At 42.3% G+C, this 18,469-nt stretch overlaps 1 protein-coding gene across 1 annotated transcript; it reads left to right on the top strand.

The window, feature by feature from the left end:
• Positions 1–1,079: 1,079 nt before the first annotated feature.
• On the top strand, positions 1,080–15,902 carry LOC119660299 (adenosine 3'-phospho 5'-phosphosulfate transporter 1). The gene is made up of 5 exons (XM_038068772.1): positions 1,080–1,310; positions 1,369–1,610; positions 8,883–9,667; positions 9,736–9,861; positions 15,237–15,902. Exons 1-5 carry the CDS (start codon positions 1,279–1,281, stop codon positions 15,405–15,407), a joined length of 1,356 nt encoding a protein of 451 aa, XP_037924700.1. The 5' UTR covers positions 1,080–1,278; the 3' UTR covers positions 15,408–15,902.
• Positions 15,903–18,469: the final 2,567 nt, after the last annotated feature.

Raw genomic sequence — 18,469 nt, 5'->3', positions numbered from 1 at the left:
GCGTCGATCAATTTATATATCTAGGAAGTGCTGAAGAACATTTCAGGTAACCGACTACGATGGGGCGTTTATGTGGTTGAGCTCCGCGCTATACCCCACCAAGGGGTGAATGGCAGAACCTGCAGAATTATGTCCATGTGACCATGGGGATTTTTTCAGATTTTTTCATCTGGGTAGGTTTTGAGAACGAGGCTTGTTACACTTTTTGGGGGCATGCCCTCACTCCCCTACGGTTCATCCGGTATCAAAAATATCGTTAGTTTCGAAAAGTACTAATTGACCTCTTTCAATTCAATTCGCTGAGATTCTCAAAAAAGTGAAATTTGACCTCAATCTAAAAGATATGGGTGGAAATGTCAGCAAGATCCAAAGGACCCATAAAGCCGATCTTATGTTTGAGCTAAAAAATGCCAACTTGGGCAAAACCGACTGCCTTCGCGCTCAAGCGAAGAACTCGCTTTGGCAAAGGGAGGTCTTCCTCAATCGTAGACCTGACCTTGGTCCGTCCTGCAGTACTACGTGGTTTGTCCTGCCACGTTAGCAAGAACTACACTGGCAGCGATCACCAAGCCATCATCTTTGAACTAAGGAGGGAGCACAGCCCAGGGAAACAGGATACCTAAAGCCGAGGAGGGCATCAGGCTGGTGTGTAAAAGCATTGGATGCGGGAAGCTTCTAAGCCAACCTACTTACTACACGGAGAGAGCTCTTCATATTAAAAAATGCATGTGACGCATCCATCTCGGAGGTGTTCATTCCCCAATAGAAGACCCAAGTACTGGTGGAATAGCGAATTGGCCAGCCTTCGATCAGCCTGCCACCGAACCAGACGTAATTGGTAGTTTGGGGGCATTTTATGATCTTTGTGGAGGATGTTTTTCAATTTTAAATCTTTCTCTTCCTGAAATTCAACACACTTTTATTTTACAATTTTATCCGATGCAAAATCCAGATAAATGTCGCACAAGTCTATGCTAGAAATTTTAATGTGTTATGGGTTCATATCTCTGGCAAGTCACTCTTGAGTTTCTAATAGATGGCATTGTATCGTGTCCAAAGCTAATTGACAACTGCTTGGAAACGTCAACATATCACCAACAAAAACTTGTCTCGACCACTCACTCTTTCGGCTGTTGCTCCAGTAGTATGCCTGCCGGCGTAATTACTTCGAGTACAATGATCTATTAGAACGGTCGCGGAGCTCCTCGCATTTTTTTTAGTCATCGCGCCGAAGCCAAGTAAACAGAAGCTGCCAGCGAAGCTACAACGTCAACCGACATGGGCAACTTCTTTGCGGACTTGATCATCTGGTGCGTCCAATTAATGGATTATGCTTTGCTGATATTTATATTGTTGTCATCTCCACAGTGCATTCATTTTGGGAACTTTTGGGATTGCCCATTTGTTCGCAAACTTTTTGCGACTATGGCTAACGGCTGGTGCCCAAAGCGATCTCACCCTCACACAAATCATCGACCTTGATCAGTACTCGAAGGAGTACGCCTGGATTATAAAGCTAGCCGTGAACTGCTTCGGGTATAGCTGCATTCTGGTGCCCGGACTCCTCATATACAAGTACACCAACAAGACAAACTACATCGAGAAAAGAGGTGAGTGAACTCTTATTGTGTCTACGTTGCCGCGCGTTTTCGAACCAAATTGGGCACTCAACTATGTCGCGAATAAAAATAATCCGCTGAAAGAGAGTTCGTGCTATTGTCTTCGATGTTAATATTCTACATTCATTCATCGAGACTGTGTCATATCTACAAGGGTCGTGAATGCATCTCAGGAGGAAGAGAGTGCCAAAGCAGATATAGAAGATTCGAACAATCGGATAACTTTCATTCTTACTGGTTTTTCTTTGCTCATGTGGGGATGGAGCTGATGGTGTTGGAACGGTTATAGGGGATAAAGCGATCCAGAGTTGAAAGCATGAGCTACGCTCCAAAAACTATAATAACGAAAAGAAGAAGAAATAGAATAGGGAGACTGAGCGGTGTGGAACCATTTCTAATTTGACTATTTAACTTCTTGATGTGATTTAAGCTAAAGGAAATTATGTATTCTTAAGAAGGACCTCATAAAGCCTCTGCTTATACTTGTACAGTAGAATCTGTTTATTACGACTTCGTTTACAACGGCCAGCCGTTTTTAGCGACGTAAATGCATACTTAAGTTAGGTTTCTTATAAACGTACTATGAAAGCGCATCCGCATAGTAAGACATCGGTTTAAACGACCAATTGCTTTTAGCGACCTAATTTTTTAATCATCGTCCGGATAGAATAACCCGCATCGTTCGTTTGTTTACAATACTTAGGCACAAACAATACCTCGCCGCCCGCGTTTCGGGTTGCATCCTCTAACACACGTAGATTGTTTGGCGCGGGTAAATCACGACCAGTGTGTTTTTCATGTATTGAGACCAAGGACCTGTTCCGCACGCTAAAATCAGGAGGAAATCCGATGTGTCCCATTCTACAATATCGGCGATAAAGAAAAATAAAGATAAGATCTTCTTTTTCTTCAGCCTTTGTCCCGTTCACAATCGGGGTCGGCTCGTCGTGATCGGCTTCGCTATTTGGCTCTATCGAATGCCTGATCTGGGTGCAATCTCGAGGCTTTCAAATCCCCATCCAGCGTATCAAGCCACCGTTGTTTAGGTCTGCCTTTTGGTCGTTCACCATCGACTTCGATGTTCAGACCAATTTTGGCAAGCGAATTCTCGTTTGCACGAATTGCGTGACCATACCATCGACGACGCAACTTTTCCACGATCGGTGCAAACCCATAACGATCGCGGATATCCTCATTTCGGATGTGATCTAAACGTGTGACGCCACTAGTCTAACGTAGCATCTTCTTCTCCATTACCGCAAGACGCCGTTCATTGTCTTTTATAGTGGGCCAACATTCAGAACCATAAAAAGCGACTGGATGGACGACATTGCGGTAAATTTTAGATTTGAGACGTTCGTTGATACGTCGATTACAAAGAACACCAGTTGTGGAACGCTACTTCATCTAGGTTGCGTTAATGCGTGAAGCAATTTCATTACGCAGTTCTCCATTGGCTGATAGCGTTGACCCGAGGTATTTAAATCGCTCAGTTTTGAGCAGATCATTGCCGCTGACAGTAATTGTGCCTGTTTCATGGGGATCGGTTGTCAAAAATTCAGTTTTGTTTAAATTCAATCTGAGACCGTGTTGCATGAAGCGATCATTCCATTTTTGAACAAGTTGCTCGAGATCATTTTTGCTATCAGTGTGTAGGGCGCTGGACGTTGGATATCTCATGTGACGGTGTCCATAACAAGAACAAAGAGGAGTGGTGAGAGGGCGCTTCCTTGATGAACACCAACAGAGACACGAAGCGGTTTTGATACACCCGCCATACTTCGAACTTTACTTTTCGGATGGTGGTAGAGCAATTGAACCCAGCGCACGAATTCTTCTGGCATGAAGTGCTGTCGTAAAGCATACCAGATGAGTTCGTGTGGTACACGGTCAAACGCTTTCTCTAGATCCAGAAAGGCAATGTAAAAAGGGCGATGCTTCTCACGGTGTTTAGTATTGGCACATGACAAGTCTTTTCATCGAGAAGTTGTCAGAAGGTATCTTTCTCGGCATCAGGTCGACCTGTCTGTGGTGCGTACGCAGTTAAGAAGTGAATATTGCGATCAGCTGATATAATGGTGAGCTTCATCAGTCGATCATCAAATCGTTCGACTTCTTTAATGGCATCACGGAAACCCTCAGAGATGGCAATAGAGAAGTTTGTAGCCGTTTCTACCGCGTTCGCGTTCAATGTCGCAGCTTTTGGCACCAGACCATCGGGTTTTTTTGCAGAGCGCAGATATCAATGCGCCTTTTCCGAAGGGCTCTTGCGAGTTCCTCGGTCTTTCCAGTTAGGGTACCAACATTTAGTGTGCAGACATGTATTTGTTTCGTTCGTTGTATTCGGACTAACTTGCTTACGTCCTGACGCCGTCCATGCGTCAAGCACCCTTGCCCATTTCTCAATAGGACCGGGTCCCGTCCTGCCGCGTCGATTGAGGTGGGAACCCTAGCATTTCTCCGAGGTTTGTGATTCAATCCGATCATCATGTTTGTAACGATATTGTATGCATTTTCTTGGTCGACCTGTCGCGGGACCTGTCACCAAGAGAGATCAGGTAGGATTTAGCATAGTATTATAGAATAACTCCAACTATACTCTATTTATCTCTTTCCCTGATCTCAGCATTTTATTTTTGTTTTACTGGGGATAGTACAGAGTACGTTGCCTCAAACCCTCCTCCTTTACCTGGACTTGGGACCAGCATACTATGTTAATAGCATGGCGGAGATAAGATCGAACCCTTCTTTAATGCTAATGTTTCAAAAGCTGAACGTGTGTGGACATCCACTGAAGAACAAGTAGATGAAGTACTATTACAGTGGTTTAAGCTTCAACGTAACCGGGGAATACGTGTAAGTGGATCCCTGCTTCAAGAAAAAGCTAGCCTTTTTGCTCAAGAGTTGAACATCACTAAATTCAGTTACTCAATGAGTTGGACAAATCGTTTTAAAGTAAGACACAACACCGTCTTCGGACTAGCAGTTAGACACAGTAATGTAAGCGATTGGTTAGAAAAAGTTTGGCCTAATTTACGCGCCCAATTCAGTGGTGAAGACATTTTTAATGTGGATGAGACTGGGTTGTTTTATAAACTAACCCTAGACAAGACGTTGAAATTGGAAGACAAAACATGTACAGGAGGAAAGTTATCAAAAGAAAGTGTAACTGCGATGGTAGCAGTCAATTTGAGTGGTGCAGTTAAAAATAAAGCTTCTCGTAATTGGGAAATCTCAACATCCTAGATGTTTTAAAAATGTACGGGTCTTACCAGTGGATTTATTATAGTTAGCAAAATTTAGTTTACTGGGGGAAGCCGCAGATCCGAGCACTCAGGCCCATTGTACTATCCCCGTAAATCACCTATTCAATGACTTCCCGCATATAGCGTTGGTAGGCTTTAGCGAATCTGAGAACATTCTCCAGAGGCAGAGAGTATGCAGATTCTTCATTGAAGAAAACCTTCCTGGGCAGCAACATAAAAAGTGCAGGGTCGTCTCCTCGTCCTCCCCACATTGGCAGCACATAGCAGAAACCACCACCCCAATCTTTTCCATTTGGTAGTTTAAAGGGCAGTGTCCCGTTAAAAACCCTACTAGGGTTTTCATGTCCCACTTCTTAAAGGACAACCAAAATGCCACTCTAGCGACCGCAGGCTCTTTCACAAGGATTTTCGCCTGCTGGCAAATTTTTCCACTCGGCTGCTTGAATCCTTGCAATTTCCCCCTTCAAAGTAGACCTGACAGTGGATGGCCGGATTCCACAAGCTGGTCCTGGCCCCACCATTGTGGATCCAGACCCTCGGCAAGCCAGTCTGTCAGTCTCCTCAGTACCAGCGATGTTAGAGTGTCCCGGCACCCACATCAGTAATGTTTCGTTCAGTCGGCCAAGTTTCAGCAGCACCTGATGCCAACTCCACACCAACTGGCTTAATATGTCGTTGCTGTTTAGTGCTGATAATACCGCCGGACTGTCGGAACAGATTCAAATTTTGCGACCCCTTCGTTTTTGTCGCAGACATTCCTCTACTACCAATCAAATGGCATATATCTCCGCCTGGAATATGGTCGTAATTTTTCCGAAGGGTCGGGCCAGTTCCATAACCGAATTCCCCGAGAACATCCCTGCGCCTGATCCGCCCTCTATGACTGATCCGTCGGTGAAGATTATTAAGTCTGTAATCTGAAAAGACTCATGGCCATTTGTCGAGAATTCTTCTCTTTCGGTGATTGCGACAGTGTATGTCTTTTCAAAGACCAATCTGGAAACCATATGATCGGCGGGCATCAGATCCACCGGTTGTTTGTAAAGGAATTCAGGTAATTATTGCGACTAGGTCGTCCGCAAATGCTTGCGCGAAGACTTTTTTTCCTCCACCTATCTTAGATGTCCATGAAGGCGCCTAAGGCGTAATCTTTTTTGGACATCGCCTTTTCGATTTTTACCGTGCGTTCATGGAGTGACCACTTTCTTATGACCTTTTTCCAATGCATGTTTAGTGACTAGCCAAACCGCTTGGAGTTCTGGTGGTAACGTTGTGATTTGGTTTAGCTTATGTTGCCCACAGCACGATCGTTGACCACTGCAATGTTACATCGCTTCCTCTGATTTACATGAAGCCTTAATAGCTCCTTAGTTGCTAAAGTCGTTATTCTGAGATGAGGCGGTGGTTCATTTGCCAGAGTAAAGGTGGACAGGTTAGGAGCCGTTTTTGTGAGCCCTAGGCATCTTTTCAGGATTGTGGCTGGTATTGAGATGATTTAGGTATCTCTTTGGTATTACAGATGTGGCGGTGGCGTAATCTAGGATGGGTTGTATTAGAACTCTGAACAGTTTGATACTATTTTCAGGAGGAAGGCCCCAAGAATGTCCAGTAGAAAAATTGATGACTCTAGCAGCTTTTTTAGCCTTGATGGTGTCAATTGTTTGATTTTTTAGTATTAAGGATGAGTTTATTGTCTTGCCTAGGAAGGTTATATTTTTGACTTGCCGTATGCTGACATTGCCAAAGTTCAAGGGGTGTAGTGTGCTGCTGTTTCTTTTTAGAGTGACGAATTTTGATTTGTCCGGATTTAGATTTTTACATTCGTTGATGAGGGCTATTGCTTGGACTTCGGTTTCCGAAATTTATTTTCCAGTGGCTAATATGAAAAAATCGTCAGCAAATGGGAGATTTCTATGCTGGCATCGACTGGGGTATGGAGTGAGGCAGTGTAAATGTTGAATAGTGTAGGGCTCAAGACAAATCCTTGGGGTATACCATTGCTAATTTCCACCTTCGCATCACATAGGGTTAATTTCCTATTAGCCAGGAACCTTGAGATCCAGATAATGATTTCTGCTGGTATTTTTTATGAGATCATTTTAGTTTTAAAGGTTTTTAGATCTACACTTTCATATGTTTTGAGATTAACTTCAAACTAAACAGCACTGTCGATACAAACGCCCGCAATAGACAGATTGAATTCTAGGTATCGGTGATCTGACAGTGAGACTCCGTCACGCACTCGCCAGTTTGTAATCGACTCAAACACCTTCGAAGTACAGATTATTAACATAGTTCAATTACTTCACTTCTTCTCGGTCCCAGGAAACGTAGGGGCGCGCCCTACGTTTGCAGTCATGAGACCAGTTGAAGTGATGAAATCAAATAGCATCTCTCCTCTTGGATTGCATTTGCTACTGCCCCAACAAATATGTTGAACGTTCGCATCGTAATCGATTAAGAGTTCGAGACCACTTGATTTTGCATACGCTACCAGATCCCTTAATTTTTGCGCCGGTGGAGGATACAAAGAATCATAGCGTAAATAAGCGGAGGCAACTATGATATTTTTCCTTTCACCATTAATCTGATATTGTACGATGACCGTAACTAAGTCCTGGGAACAGAACTGTCTCAGCATGGTTGTCTCTAACTGCTTTGACATCAGGACACATGGATCTTTCATCGTAGAAGATCCTACTCCCCTTTACTGATTCAATGCCACATATTCTATTAAATCGAACCCATGGCTCTTGCACCAGAATAATGTAGGGGCAGTCCTGTAGGTTTGTTAACTTGGCTGTCAGCAGATAGTAGGAGGTTTTGGTATTCTGCCGGTTAATTTGACCAATCTTTATGTTTTTCTACATAAACTTAGTCTAATGTGTAATGGAATACAGAAGTGTATGCCGCGGTGGGCGTGTGACACGATGTAGGAATTACTGTGTTGGGGAGGGGGTGGGCATTGTGTATAGCTTCTCATTTCAGTACCATTTTTTTCCCGGGATGCAATTTTCGAATCGAATCTCAGGCGTCCGCTTAAGCCACATTTTCGCCAAGTTTCCTGGACTGGTTTTGTGATGGATCAGCCAATATAATTCCTTGTACATTAGTATTTTTACCATTCTTCGTACTAACCCGTCTCGCTCTTCTTGTGCTGCTTCACGTTTTATGATGCGTATTTGCCTCCTCACCAACAATGATCTGTATATTGTATTCCGTGTAGTAGATGATTAGGTCCTTCACTTCTGCCGTTGGCGGTGTGACTTGTGGTTCATATGGGAAAATGGCGTTCGCGACTAGGAAGTTCGGCTTCGGTCAGGGCATTGTCATCCGCCGATGTTGTTCTAATAGATGCAGCCATCGAGTTACTAGAAATAATAGCGTTCCCGAATCCACCTTTCGCCATTCAATAGCAAAGATGTTTGTATTAACACAATATTCAGACCCTCAGCTTTAATTAATCAGCTGGTTGTTGGCGTCATGGTTTTGCTACTCTGAAGGTTTTTTTAAAATTACTTTCAGCATTTCTCGGTAGTTTATTTATATCTTTGAAACTAAGCTGAGATAAGCCAAGGTAATCTTGCCAGTCCACACCTTCAAGCGCCATCAGGCTGTCATCACCGATTCTTAACACATGGTTTCAATTTTCAACTGAAGAAGTTGCACCTTCGGATGGTCGGCATCCAAGGTTCGGTATCCAGACCACGTTTGCTTCGGTCACCTTCCTGGTTTCACCAATCCGCAGAATAGCATCATCCACAAGCTAACAAGTGGCATCATGGCCTACAGGCAATACTTTTCGCTCGGATTTGCGCAGTTCATAATCAAGTCTGTTGGGGTTCATTTCCGAAACATTCTCAAACTTCAGTAACCAGCCTTTCAAAGTTTAATTATATATTTGATTTCGTAGTTATAGTTATCATTTAAAAAAATTAAAACGAATATAGTTTGGAATTTGTAGGTTCACCAATTGATCTTCTGATTTTCTTTTCAGATTCCGGTCCAATTCATAAAGCCGTGAAATTCTGCTTTACTGGATCTGACATCGAACGTATTGAGCCAACAGCCTCAAAAACGCCTTCGAACAAGGCCGTCACAACCGATTTTGTAGTCCTAATCTATTGCTTTGTTGGCTTGATGGGCTCCTACTTAACATGGGGTGTCTTACAAGAAAAAATTATGACGCAGGAGTACAAGGGTGCGGACGGCAAACTGAGCTATTTCAAGGATTCACAATTCCTGGTGTTTGCGAACCGCGTGTTGGCTTTCGTGATATCAGGAAGTTACCTGTTTGTCAAGCAACAAACTAGACATCGGGCACCGATGTATAAGTATTCATTTGCATCATTCTCGAATATAATGAGCGCTTGGTTCCAATATGAGGCATTGAAGTTCGTAAATTTCCCAACACAAGTATTGGCTAAATCGTGTAAAATAATTCCTGTAATGCTGATGGGGAAAATTGTATTTCGCACAAAGTACGAGTTTTATGAATATCTGACTGCGGTTTTGATATCGATTGGAATGGTGTTTTTCCTAACGGGAAGTTTGGACGAAAGCAAAGCATCTTCGGTGACAACAATAACGGGGTTATTTTTGCTGTCGATGTATATGCTTTTCGACAGCTTCACATCAAACTGGCAAGGGGATTTATTCAAAACTTATGGAATGAGCGCCATACAAATGAGTTGTGGCGTTAATCTTTTTAGTGCATTCTTCACGGCTGCATCACTTTCAATACAAGGAGGTTTTTTGGCGTCCCTGGAATTCTCATTGGAGGTAAATTGAACACCTAAAGTACTGAATGAATTTATTTTGTTGATGCTTAAATTGTATTCTTTCTGCAGCATCCAAAATTTGTGTTCGATTGCGTAGTTCTATCAATAAGTTCTGCTGTTGGCCAGCTGTTCATATTTTACACAATTTCAGTATTTGGGCCAGTTGTGTTTACAATTATAATGACGCTAAGACAGGTATGTTTAATTATTTTTTCTATAAATAATATTTCCATTGTTTGAATTATTATTAATACTTTGCACTTGCAAGCTTTAATATGATGGAGAAAAGTGAAATTAATTCCTCTATCCAAAGCAATATGTACGGAGTGGGTAGATTGTCCTAAATCTAGGACAAAACGTCTGAACTGTTGACTAGCCATAGGGGATTTGCAGAAATTGTGATCCCGTTCTCAATTTCATTACTATTTATTCAGATATTTCGCGGTTTAATCGTGCTTCTTATTTCCTGTTCATTTCTAAAAGAAAAAAGTATTGATAAGCTGGGTTGGCGTAGGAAACGCTTTGATTGCATCTCTGAAACAGAGGCACTTTTCTCCATATGCCATTATTAGTTGCTAGTTTTTTTAAGGTTTTGTGTGAAACAAGTAGCCAAAATACATTGCATGCATGTGTGCATGCGTGCTCAGTGAAAGGGTTGTCAAATGAAGTTCGTTACACGGACTCACCAAGCGCAAGCTCCCAACGGGGCGTCAGCGAATACGAACCCCAAACGCCTCTGAACGTGAATATGGAAGTGGACTTAGTCACGAAAGGAAGCCATTTTCATAAGTTTGGTGAGTAAATTAGGAAATTGGTCGAGGTGTTGGAGGACGGAAAAAAAAAAATGAGGGATGCAATTGAGAGTAATTATAACTGTCTATAAATTGACGGAGATTGAATGGCGTGACGAGGAAGCTCAGAAAGCAATTTGCAAGAATAACTTCTCGCAGACAACTCCTGGATTAAATGCTTCCGTGGTGAAAAGGAAGAATATCCCGAGTGGAGACTCCTCGAACTCGAGACATAAGCAAGAAATGACACAGAAGCCGCGAATGGAAAATGCAAATGTTACAAACCTGAAACGGGTGGACGATTGAGAAGTGGTTTGGACAAAACTTATCAAGAAACAGATGGCGAAGAAGAGCAAAGACCCCAAAAACCGAGGCCCGACGCTATTTTGTTTAAGAAAACGGGGGAAATGTCGTATGCGGATATATTGCGTAGGGTCAAAATCAACCCCAAATTCGAGGAAATGAGCAAAATGGTGTTCGAAATTAGAAGGACTCAAAACGGTTATCTATTGCTTAAACTTAGCGAAACAGGTGAAAATCGGTTAAGTTCAGAAGGACCAAGCCCTGGGAATTCTGGGGGAGGTTAGAACCCTATTACTATCGAATGTGAAGACATCTATGAAATTACTACTAACGAGGGCATAGTCGTGATTCGCTTTCAGTTCGAAATCGGGGAAGCAGTAACCTTAGAGACGATATTTTTGAGAAAAACATACGGCGACACAACAACTGCGGTTCTTGCCCTTCTTGCAGAAAGCGCGAAGAAATAAATAAAAGTAGATTGGATTGTTTGTCACATCCGGGGTTGGTGCTCAGAGGTGGCGGTGACAAAAACAGGGCGACAACCTTGTCGGCCGAACCAAAACCAAGTCGCCGAGAAGAATGTCCATAGTGGTGGCACCGAGAGGCGCTGTATCACATTGGTTTGCCGGGTATGATGCAGTAGGCGAATGCTCCAAAGGCCTAATTAGGGCGATCAAAACCGAGTCTGCACGGGGAATCATCTGAAGTGGCAATAGGTCGCGACACCTTACCAGGGGTATACTGGTATCATGGGAACCGGGATAGCTTCTGAATTCACATACTTCGGGAGAATTCCTGTTGTACATGCGTTCAGCTCGGTTGTTGCGGTTGGCCCCCTAGTGGGAGCTTCATGGGGGTTGTTGGTTATGTTTAAGTGAGTAGAGACCTTCGGGCCTCGACGTGGTGTTGCGTTTTAACACGGGTGCCGTACTCCTTAGTTCGGATAATGATTTAGGTATCAGTATGTATGTATGCTGAGCCATGCACTCGGTATAGACTGGTACCGTTTTAGTTTGCTGCAGCAGGGCTCTGGTTGTGGTCACAAAATCAATCCGTGTCTAAAGAAGACCGTGGGATCCCCGAGACAGGTACCCACGTAAAACCACAGAGACGTAACTATCGCATCCGGGGACAGGCGAGAATTGCATAGTGTTTCGTATGTCTGGAATTTGGGCGATTTACCACACATTGAAAAAATGAGAAAGATCATTCCAAGTTATGCAGGAGATGCGGAGGCCACACGAGACAAAAGACACTAGCAACATAGCAGGCAGTAATAAATGTCCGATGTTCAGGACGGCCTTAAATACTACGAAATAAATATGAAGGTAATACATATCTCTCTCAATCACTGCGAGGCGGCTCAGGATCTCCTGGCACAAACTGTAGTAGACGAGAGAGCGGAGGTGGTTCTAATCAGCCAACCATACAAAATGCCAGCCAGATAATAATGCGTGAATTCATGACAAGAGCAAACAGGCAGCTATGTGGGCATGCGGCGAGCAACCGTTCCTAGAAATCAAAAAGCGATTGAGGGTTTCGTTCGGGCTAAAATAAACGGCATCAACTTTTGCAGATGCTAGTCAAGACCTAGTTGGGCAGAAGAATTGCAGACAATATGGCGACAGACACAAACGCTAGGATTCCACTTGTTATCGGCGGTAACTTTAACGCGTGGGTAATAGAGTGGGGTAGCAAGCATACTAACGTCAGAGGCCGAACGTTACTGGAAACGTTTGCGTCTTCAAAGTTCGAGTTGGAAACCATTGATGACTAAGAAAATCAAAAGAAGCCTATTGCACTCGTACAGATGTGTGTGCTCTGAGAGTGATTTGCGGCTTTTGAACGATATCAGATGACGCGGCGTTAGTTATAGTCGGGCTGTTGCCGGTAGATATCTTAGCTAAAAAGTTGTCACGAATCTACATTAGGAGAACGACAACCCAAGAGGCTGTACAATTGATTAAGAGCGAGGGAAGCGCATCATCAATGGTCAGATGGCAGGCTCGATGGGATAGCTCAACGAAAGGCCGATGGACGCATGCAAGCGGATTCCATATGCGGGTCAATCGTCGCCACGGAGTCTGTAGTTACCAGTTAACGCAGTTTCTATCTGGTCACGGTTGGTACCGCAAATCTCTACACATTTTTGGGTATGACGACTCGCCAGCATGCCCAACCTGCCCAGGTGAGGAAGAAGACGCAGAGCATGCAATATTCTATTGCAGTCGCTTCGCGGGGTAGAGAACCAATATTCCGAGCATCCATCTTCTGGTGGAGCGCAAGACGGTATGGTAATGGTAGGAATTAATGTCATTCGCAACTAATGTCAAAAATAATTCCGTATAGCGGAAAGGAAGAGGCGAGCGAACAGCCATACAGGAATGAAAGCATAATTGCTAAATTTTTTTTTACTTGAGTCCTTGTTTAATGTGTGGGACAAAACTGTTTGTGTACCAGTCCGGAAAAATTATAAGGTATAGTTATATATAAGGGCAATATCTATGGTAGAAAAAGAAGACGAGGCATACCCTGCCTGAGATGGAACGATGCCGTAGGCCAGGATGCCTGGTAGCTTTTAGGGATATCGAATTGGTGGACCTCGGCGCAAACCCGGGATGTCTGGAGTTTTTTTTATTAAGACGGGCCTACACCGGATATCGTTGTTAGGTCGTTGATGATGATGAAAAGGTTTTAACTGAAACAATTAGAAACAATTACAAACACGCGGATTTATTGGAAATTATTGATAACATCGGTTTCGATCCTGAAGATTCATTCCCACTTAATGAATGGTTTATTAGGAGCACACACCAATGTTTATGATCATGGCCCCGATATCCAAATAGATTATATCACCGTAGATGACAGATTTATGACGTCGGCGTTTTTGTCGGATGATGACCTTGTTACTGCAGTTCGAGTTGCCGAGACTAATGAGGATTCCGATAGCGAAGTTGGAAACTATCTATCTGAAAGTCCACCTATAGCAACTGTATCAGTATCACACAAATTGACTGAAATCTGCAAATTTATGCAGTCACATGACGGACCTTAAAATATCTTAGACAATTTCGCTGAGTTAGAGCTTTTTACTGACTCTCTAAATATTCAGCATTTTCAAATAAATGTGTGGAAAATACATCGGTTTTTTGACTCTATTCGGAATACATATTTTGACATAAAGAACTTCGGCTATAACGAACTAATTCGTCAGGTCCCTCGAGGTTCGTTATAACCGATTGTATTTTTTTAAAATGTCATAAACTGTTGCTCTTCCGATATTCTTCATACTCGCTGCTCTTAATGATGTCCCATTTATCTGTGGTTATTTACGCGGTATTTCTGGCAGGCAGACTTGTTAGCACTGATGAAGTGAACAAATGGTTCCCGAAATATCGGTATTTGCAAGACTAATAAATAACACTAGCTAATAAAAAAAGTAAGTTTTTAGTATTTCAGTCTCATTTAAATTTGATGGTCAAACGAACTATCGAACTTGTGCTCGCCATTTCACACGAAATATACCCCGGTTACAGAAAACCTGAGCGCGGCGAGTACAGTGGATGGAGGGAATTTCACGCACAGGCAAGCTCCAGAACAATGTTGGTTATGGACACAGAACTGTTTACAGAACAATTCGTCCCGGCGCGCGTGGGAGCTTGGGGGAGATTCACGCAGCGCGCACTTCAGAACGTATATAAACAATATGACAATGACTTTGAAGAGAAGGTGGGTCGGAATACTAACCGTGTCGGATTACAAAACGTCAGATTATTGAGAGTCTACTGTGTATATTATATTTTATGGTTTGGCTTCCCCTCACTCTCAATCCACGCCACGCCACAGCTTGTATGAATGTACAATGACTCCGACTCGCAATACGTCATGCAAAAAAGTTCGAAAAATTGAACTTTTGCAATGCGAAATGGATAACAGTTTGCTCTAATTTCACGTCATTAATAATTTGGCCGCCCTTTCTGTTTTCGCCACTTACACCCAGCTTCTGGTATTCCGACTTGTTTTATTTTCCAAAAGCTTCTCCGCGATTTTCTGTAATTTAATTTATCTCGTTGAGGATTTGTGAGAAACATCGATCAATAATTATGTCCTCTAAGAGAGAAAGATATATGTCACAAAGTAGAGCCAGTTCTCAAACATTATATAACCGAAAAAAAAATTAAATTTGCTCATTGCTCATAATACTTTTTAAATTCGAATTTTTCTTTTTTAACTTCACTAAGTTTATTTTTTCAGCAAATAGATATATTTCAACGACTGTTTGTTGTCTTTCTCAGTACTAGGATTGGAATTTGAACGTAGAGAAAGACGACGAGTAGTCGTGAAAATTTGTATATTAGAAAAAAATAAACGTAGAAAGCTAGAAAGCAAAACTTCGGATTTTGATTTAATATTTATCCTTGCATTTAAACAATAACTAATAATGTTAAATAATACATTTATTTTTTATTACAGGCAATGGCGATCTTGCTCTCATGTTTGATTTATCATCATACGATATCAGTCCTTGGCATTGCAGGCATCATTGTGGTGTTCTTAGCAATCTTTTTACGAGTGTACTGTGATCAAAGGCATAAAGCCCTCCGACGTCGAGCTGAAGCTAATAGAACGAAACTCGCCGTGTAGATATAATCTCCATAATGAAAGTGAAGCTACTATAATTATTAATAAGTAAGGAAAACTCGCAATCTCCGGACAAATTTTTACACTGAGCATTGGGCCAGATACAAAACTTAATAGCTAGTCTTGAACATGCCACTAACAATATCTCGGTATTTTGTCCGAATTCATAAACTTTCTATGCAAACTTCAATGGTTGGTACTAATTGTAATTTTGTCTCTAGTTTTGAATTTAATGGTAAAACAGATTATTCCGCATTTCTAAGCTTATGGGTTGTCTTTTCATCTTTGTGATGACACCGATTGATTAAAATCATAATCGTAAAATTCAGTGGAAGCAAGTCGAGATTACCGCTCACTGATGCGTACGTAAATTTAATATCGTTGCTGTCAACTCAGTATGTCCGTTTTACTTCTTACGCAAAAGCGAATATCACTAGTGCTGAGAATATACATATGTTTATAATAATAATAATCGTTGGCGCAACAATCCATATTGGACCAGGGCCTTCAAGTATGTTAGAGCACTTCATTCAAGACTATAACTGTACACTACAGTAACACTGTAAGAGGCAATGTGATCAACATTGCGCTCGCCCGGGATTATTACCCTGATTAGACTCAGGTAACCATTCACAGCTGAGTCGACTGGTATCCGACGTCAAATCACGATACAAATTCGACTGCCATCACTCAGATTCGAACCGCGACCTTTCGTACGACAGCCTTGTGCTCTAACCGCTCAGCTATCCGGACACATATGTTTATAGGCATATGAAACAAATAAAAATAAAATGTTTCTATGCGGCCCTCCCGTTTATATGGGCCTAAGAACCAGTCTCTATACACGTCCTGGGACAGTGTCCGGCACTTGTGCAAAGTAGGTCGAGGCATCTGGGACAACACTTAATACCAGATGCAAAGCTGAAAGATCTGGAAGTAGGGAACATACTAAGGTTCAGATACTATGATTAATAGGTACACTATAACCAGTAAAAGGGGCACAATAGTTCTTTAAGGACGCGGTGCGACTTTCCCTTAACAGAATAATAATAATAATAAGAGCCAGTCTCGAGCTGTTCACTTTGTTGTGGTATTAATATATATATACATACAACATACCCTATGATAAGGTGGAGTGCACACAAATTCTCATCAAAATTTCGTTACAATAGGAGCGTGGAAAGTTTCTGCCCTGCTAAAGAAAAAACATTTCTTTTCCTGGTTTTTTGCATTTTATTTTTCAATGTGACCTTCTTGCAGACATATTTTTCATAACGTGCTCATATGCAATGGTTCCATTTTTATAGTATGAATTATCGAGTTCCTCAAAGCATTGATAATTTCCTCTTTGTCTCCAAGATGTTTACCTCCGTGGCATTTTTGAGAGGGGGAAACTAAATCTTATTAGTATACTGGATAGGAGAACAATTCGAAATTTCACTCGTAGATTTCAGCTGTTGCAACGGTCGACGTATGGACACATGCGTTGTTATTATTATTATTATTCTGTTAAGGGAAAGTCGCACCGCGTCCTTGAAGAACTATTGTGCCCCTTTTACTGGTTATAGTGTACCTGTTGATCATTGTATCTCAAGCAGGCCAGTAACCGTTAGGAACTTTAGTATGTTCCCCACTTCCAGAAGTTTCAGCTTTGCATCTGGTATTAAGTGTTCTCCCAGATGTATCGACCTACTTTGCACAAGTGCTGGACACTGTCCCAGGACGTGCATAGAGGTTTCGTCCTCCTCCTCACAGAACCTGCAGGCAGTGTCCGTAGATATCCCTAGCTTCCCTAGGTGGTAGTTCAGCCGACAATGACCAGTGAGAATTCCCACTATGATTCGGAGGTTCTTTTTGGTGAGGTTTAAGCAATCCTTTGCGCGCATGGGTTCGTATCCCCCAATAAGCACCCTGGACTGCTCCATCCCTGGTAGGCCCGCCCAATATAGTTCCCTCAACCGTTTTTCTTCGTTTCTTAGATTCATAGCCATGAAACCGTTTCCGATTCCACAGAAGGGTTCTGGCCCGTATAAAGGCATCCCTGCTCCCTTCTTGGCTAGTTCATCCGCTGCCTCATTGCCTTCCAGCCCAGCATGGCCTGGAACCCAAAGTATCCAGACCTTGTTGGACGAGCCGAGTGTATTCAGTCTCTCAAGGCATTCCCATACCAGTTTAGAGTTCACCTGGTTGGACCTAAGTGCCTTGATCGCTGTTTGGCTATCGGTGAGAATAGCTATGTTCTGCCCCCTGTAGTTCCATGCGTTGTTACGAAGGAATCAGAATTTTTTCTTTTCCAGAAGCAGTCGGTTTTTTTATCTCATCCTTCAAACACAGCAATAACCTTGCGTAGTATTTACCAGTGATAGCTTCATCCTTCTGAAGGTAATCAATGAAGATAATTCCTTCTGCGTCCCAAAGAACAGCTGCCATTACCTTAGTCGCCGGGAACGTACTTGTAGGATACCAAATTCGCGATCGAAACAGTTTTCCGTTTCAACTTTTGACCGAGCGTTAAAAACCTGGCAACCATCTAGAAGGGAACTTCGTCATGTCAAAATGTTCATGTAAAATTTTATACCGCACATTCAGTTGCCTGGCCTATCTGACTTACTTCTAATTTCCTCTACCACGATTTTATTTCAATCACCATTTTCGCATACCCAACCGAAGCGTCTTCTTCAGGAAACTCTCAAACTCAATCAACCTGAAATTTGGTATATAAGCTGGTCAGAGATAGATTTTAGCCTAAACAAAAATTAAAAAATCAGACCTAGCGTCATTTCTTAATCAGGCTGGAAACTTATATCGTTTCGTGTAAATTGGATGTGTTGGACAACCAAACATCGAATCAATTTAATGAACAATGTGTACTGAAGAAGGGTCCAAGTGGTGTCCGAAAGACCTATACATGAGTGAAATATATTTCTCGCTTTCAAGGAAAAGAAAGAGATTTTCATTTATAAAATGAAACCGTGGATAAAATCGATAATATTAAAATCGATGTTTACTCTGACATTTTACCTTAACGTAGCACGTGCTATTTGGCGCCATCACATGTCGCTTTG

The sequence above is a fragment of the Hermetia illucens genome, chromosome 6 (genome assembly GCF_905115235.1).
Source record: "Hermetia illucens chromosome 6, iHerIll2.2.curated.20191125, whole genome shotgun sequence".
Classification (NCBI taxonomy): Eukaryota; Metazoa; Arthropoda; class Insecta; order Diptera; family Stratiomyidae; genus Hermetia; species Hermetia illucens.
This window is presented reverse-complemented; position numbering and strand designations above follow the sequence as displayed.

What these genes read in the sequence shown, in the direction of transcription:
- LOC119660299 (XM_038068772.1), top strand. Translation starts at nt 1,279, where the DNA reads ATGGGCAACTTCTTTGCGGACTTGATCATCTG. An exon ending in TTTGCGGACTTGATCATCTG is followed by an intron (nt 1,311 to 1,368) that starts GTGCGTCCAATT and finishes TCATCTCCACAG; the next exon opens with TGCATTCATTTTGGGAACTT. An exon ending in AAACTACATCGAGAAAAGAG is followed by an intron (nt 1,611 to 8,882) that starts GTGAGTGAACTC and finishes TTTTCTTTTCAG; the next exon opens with ATTCCGGTCCAATTCATAAA.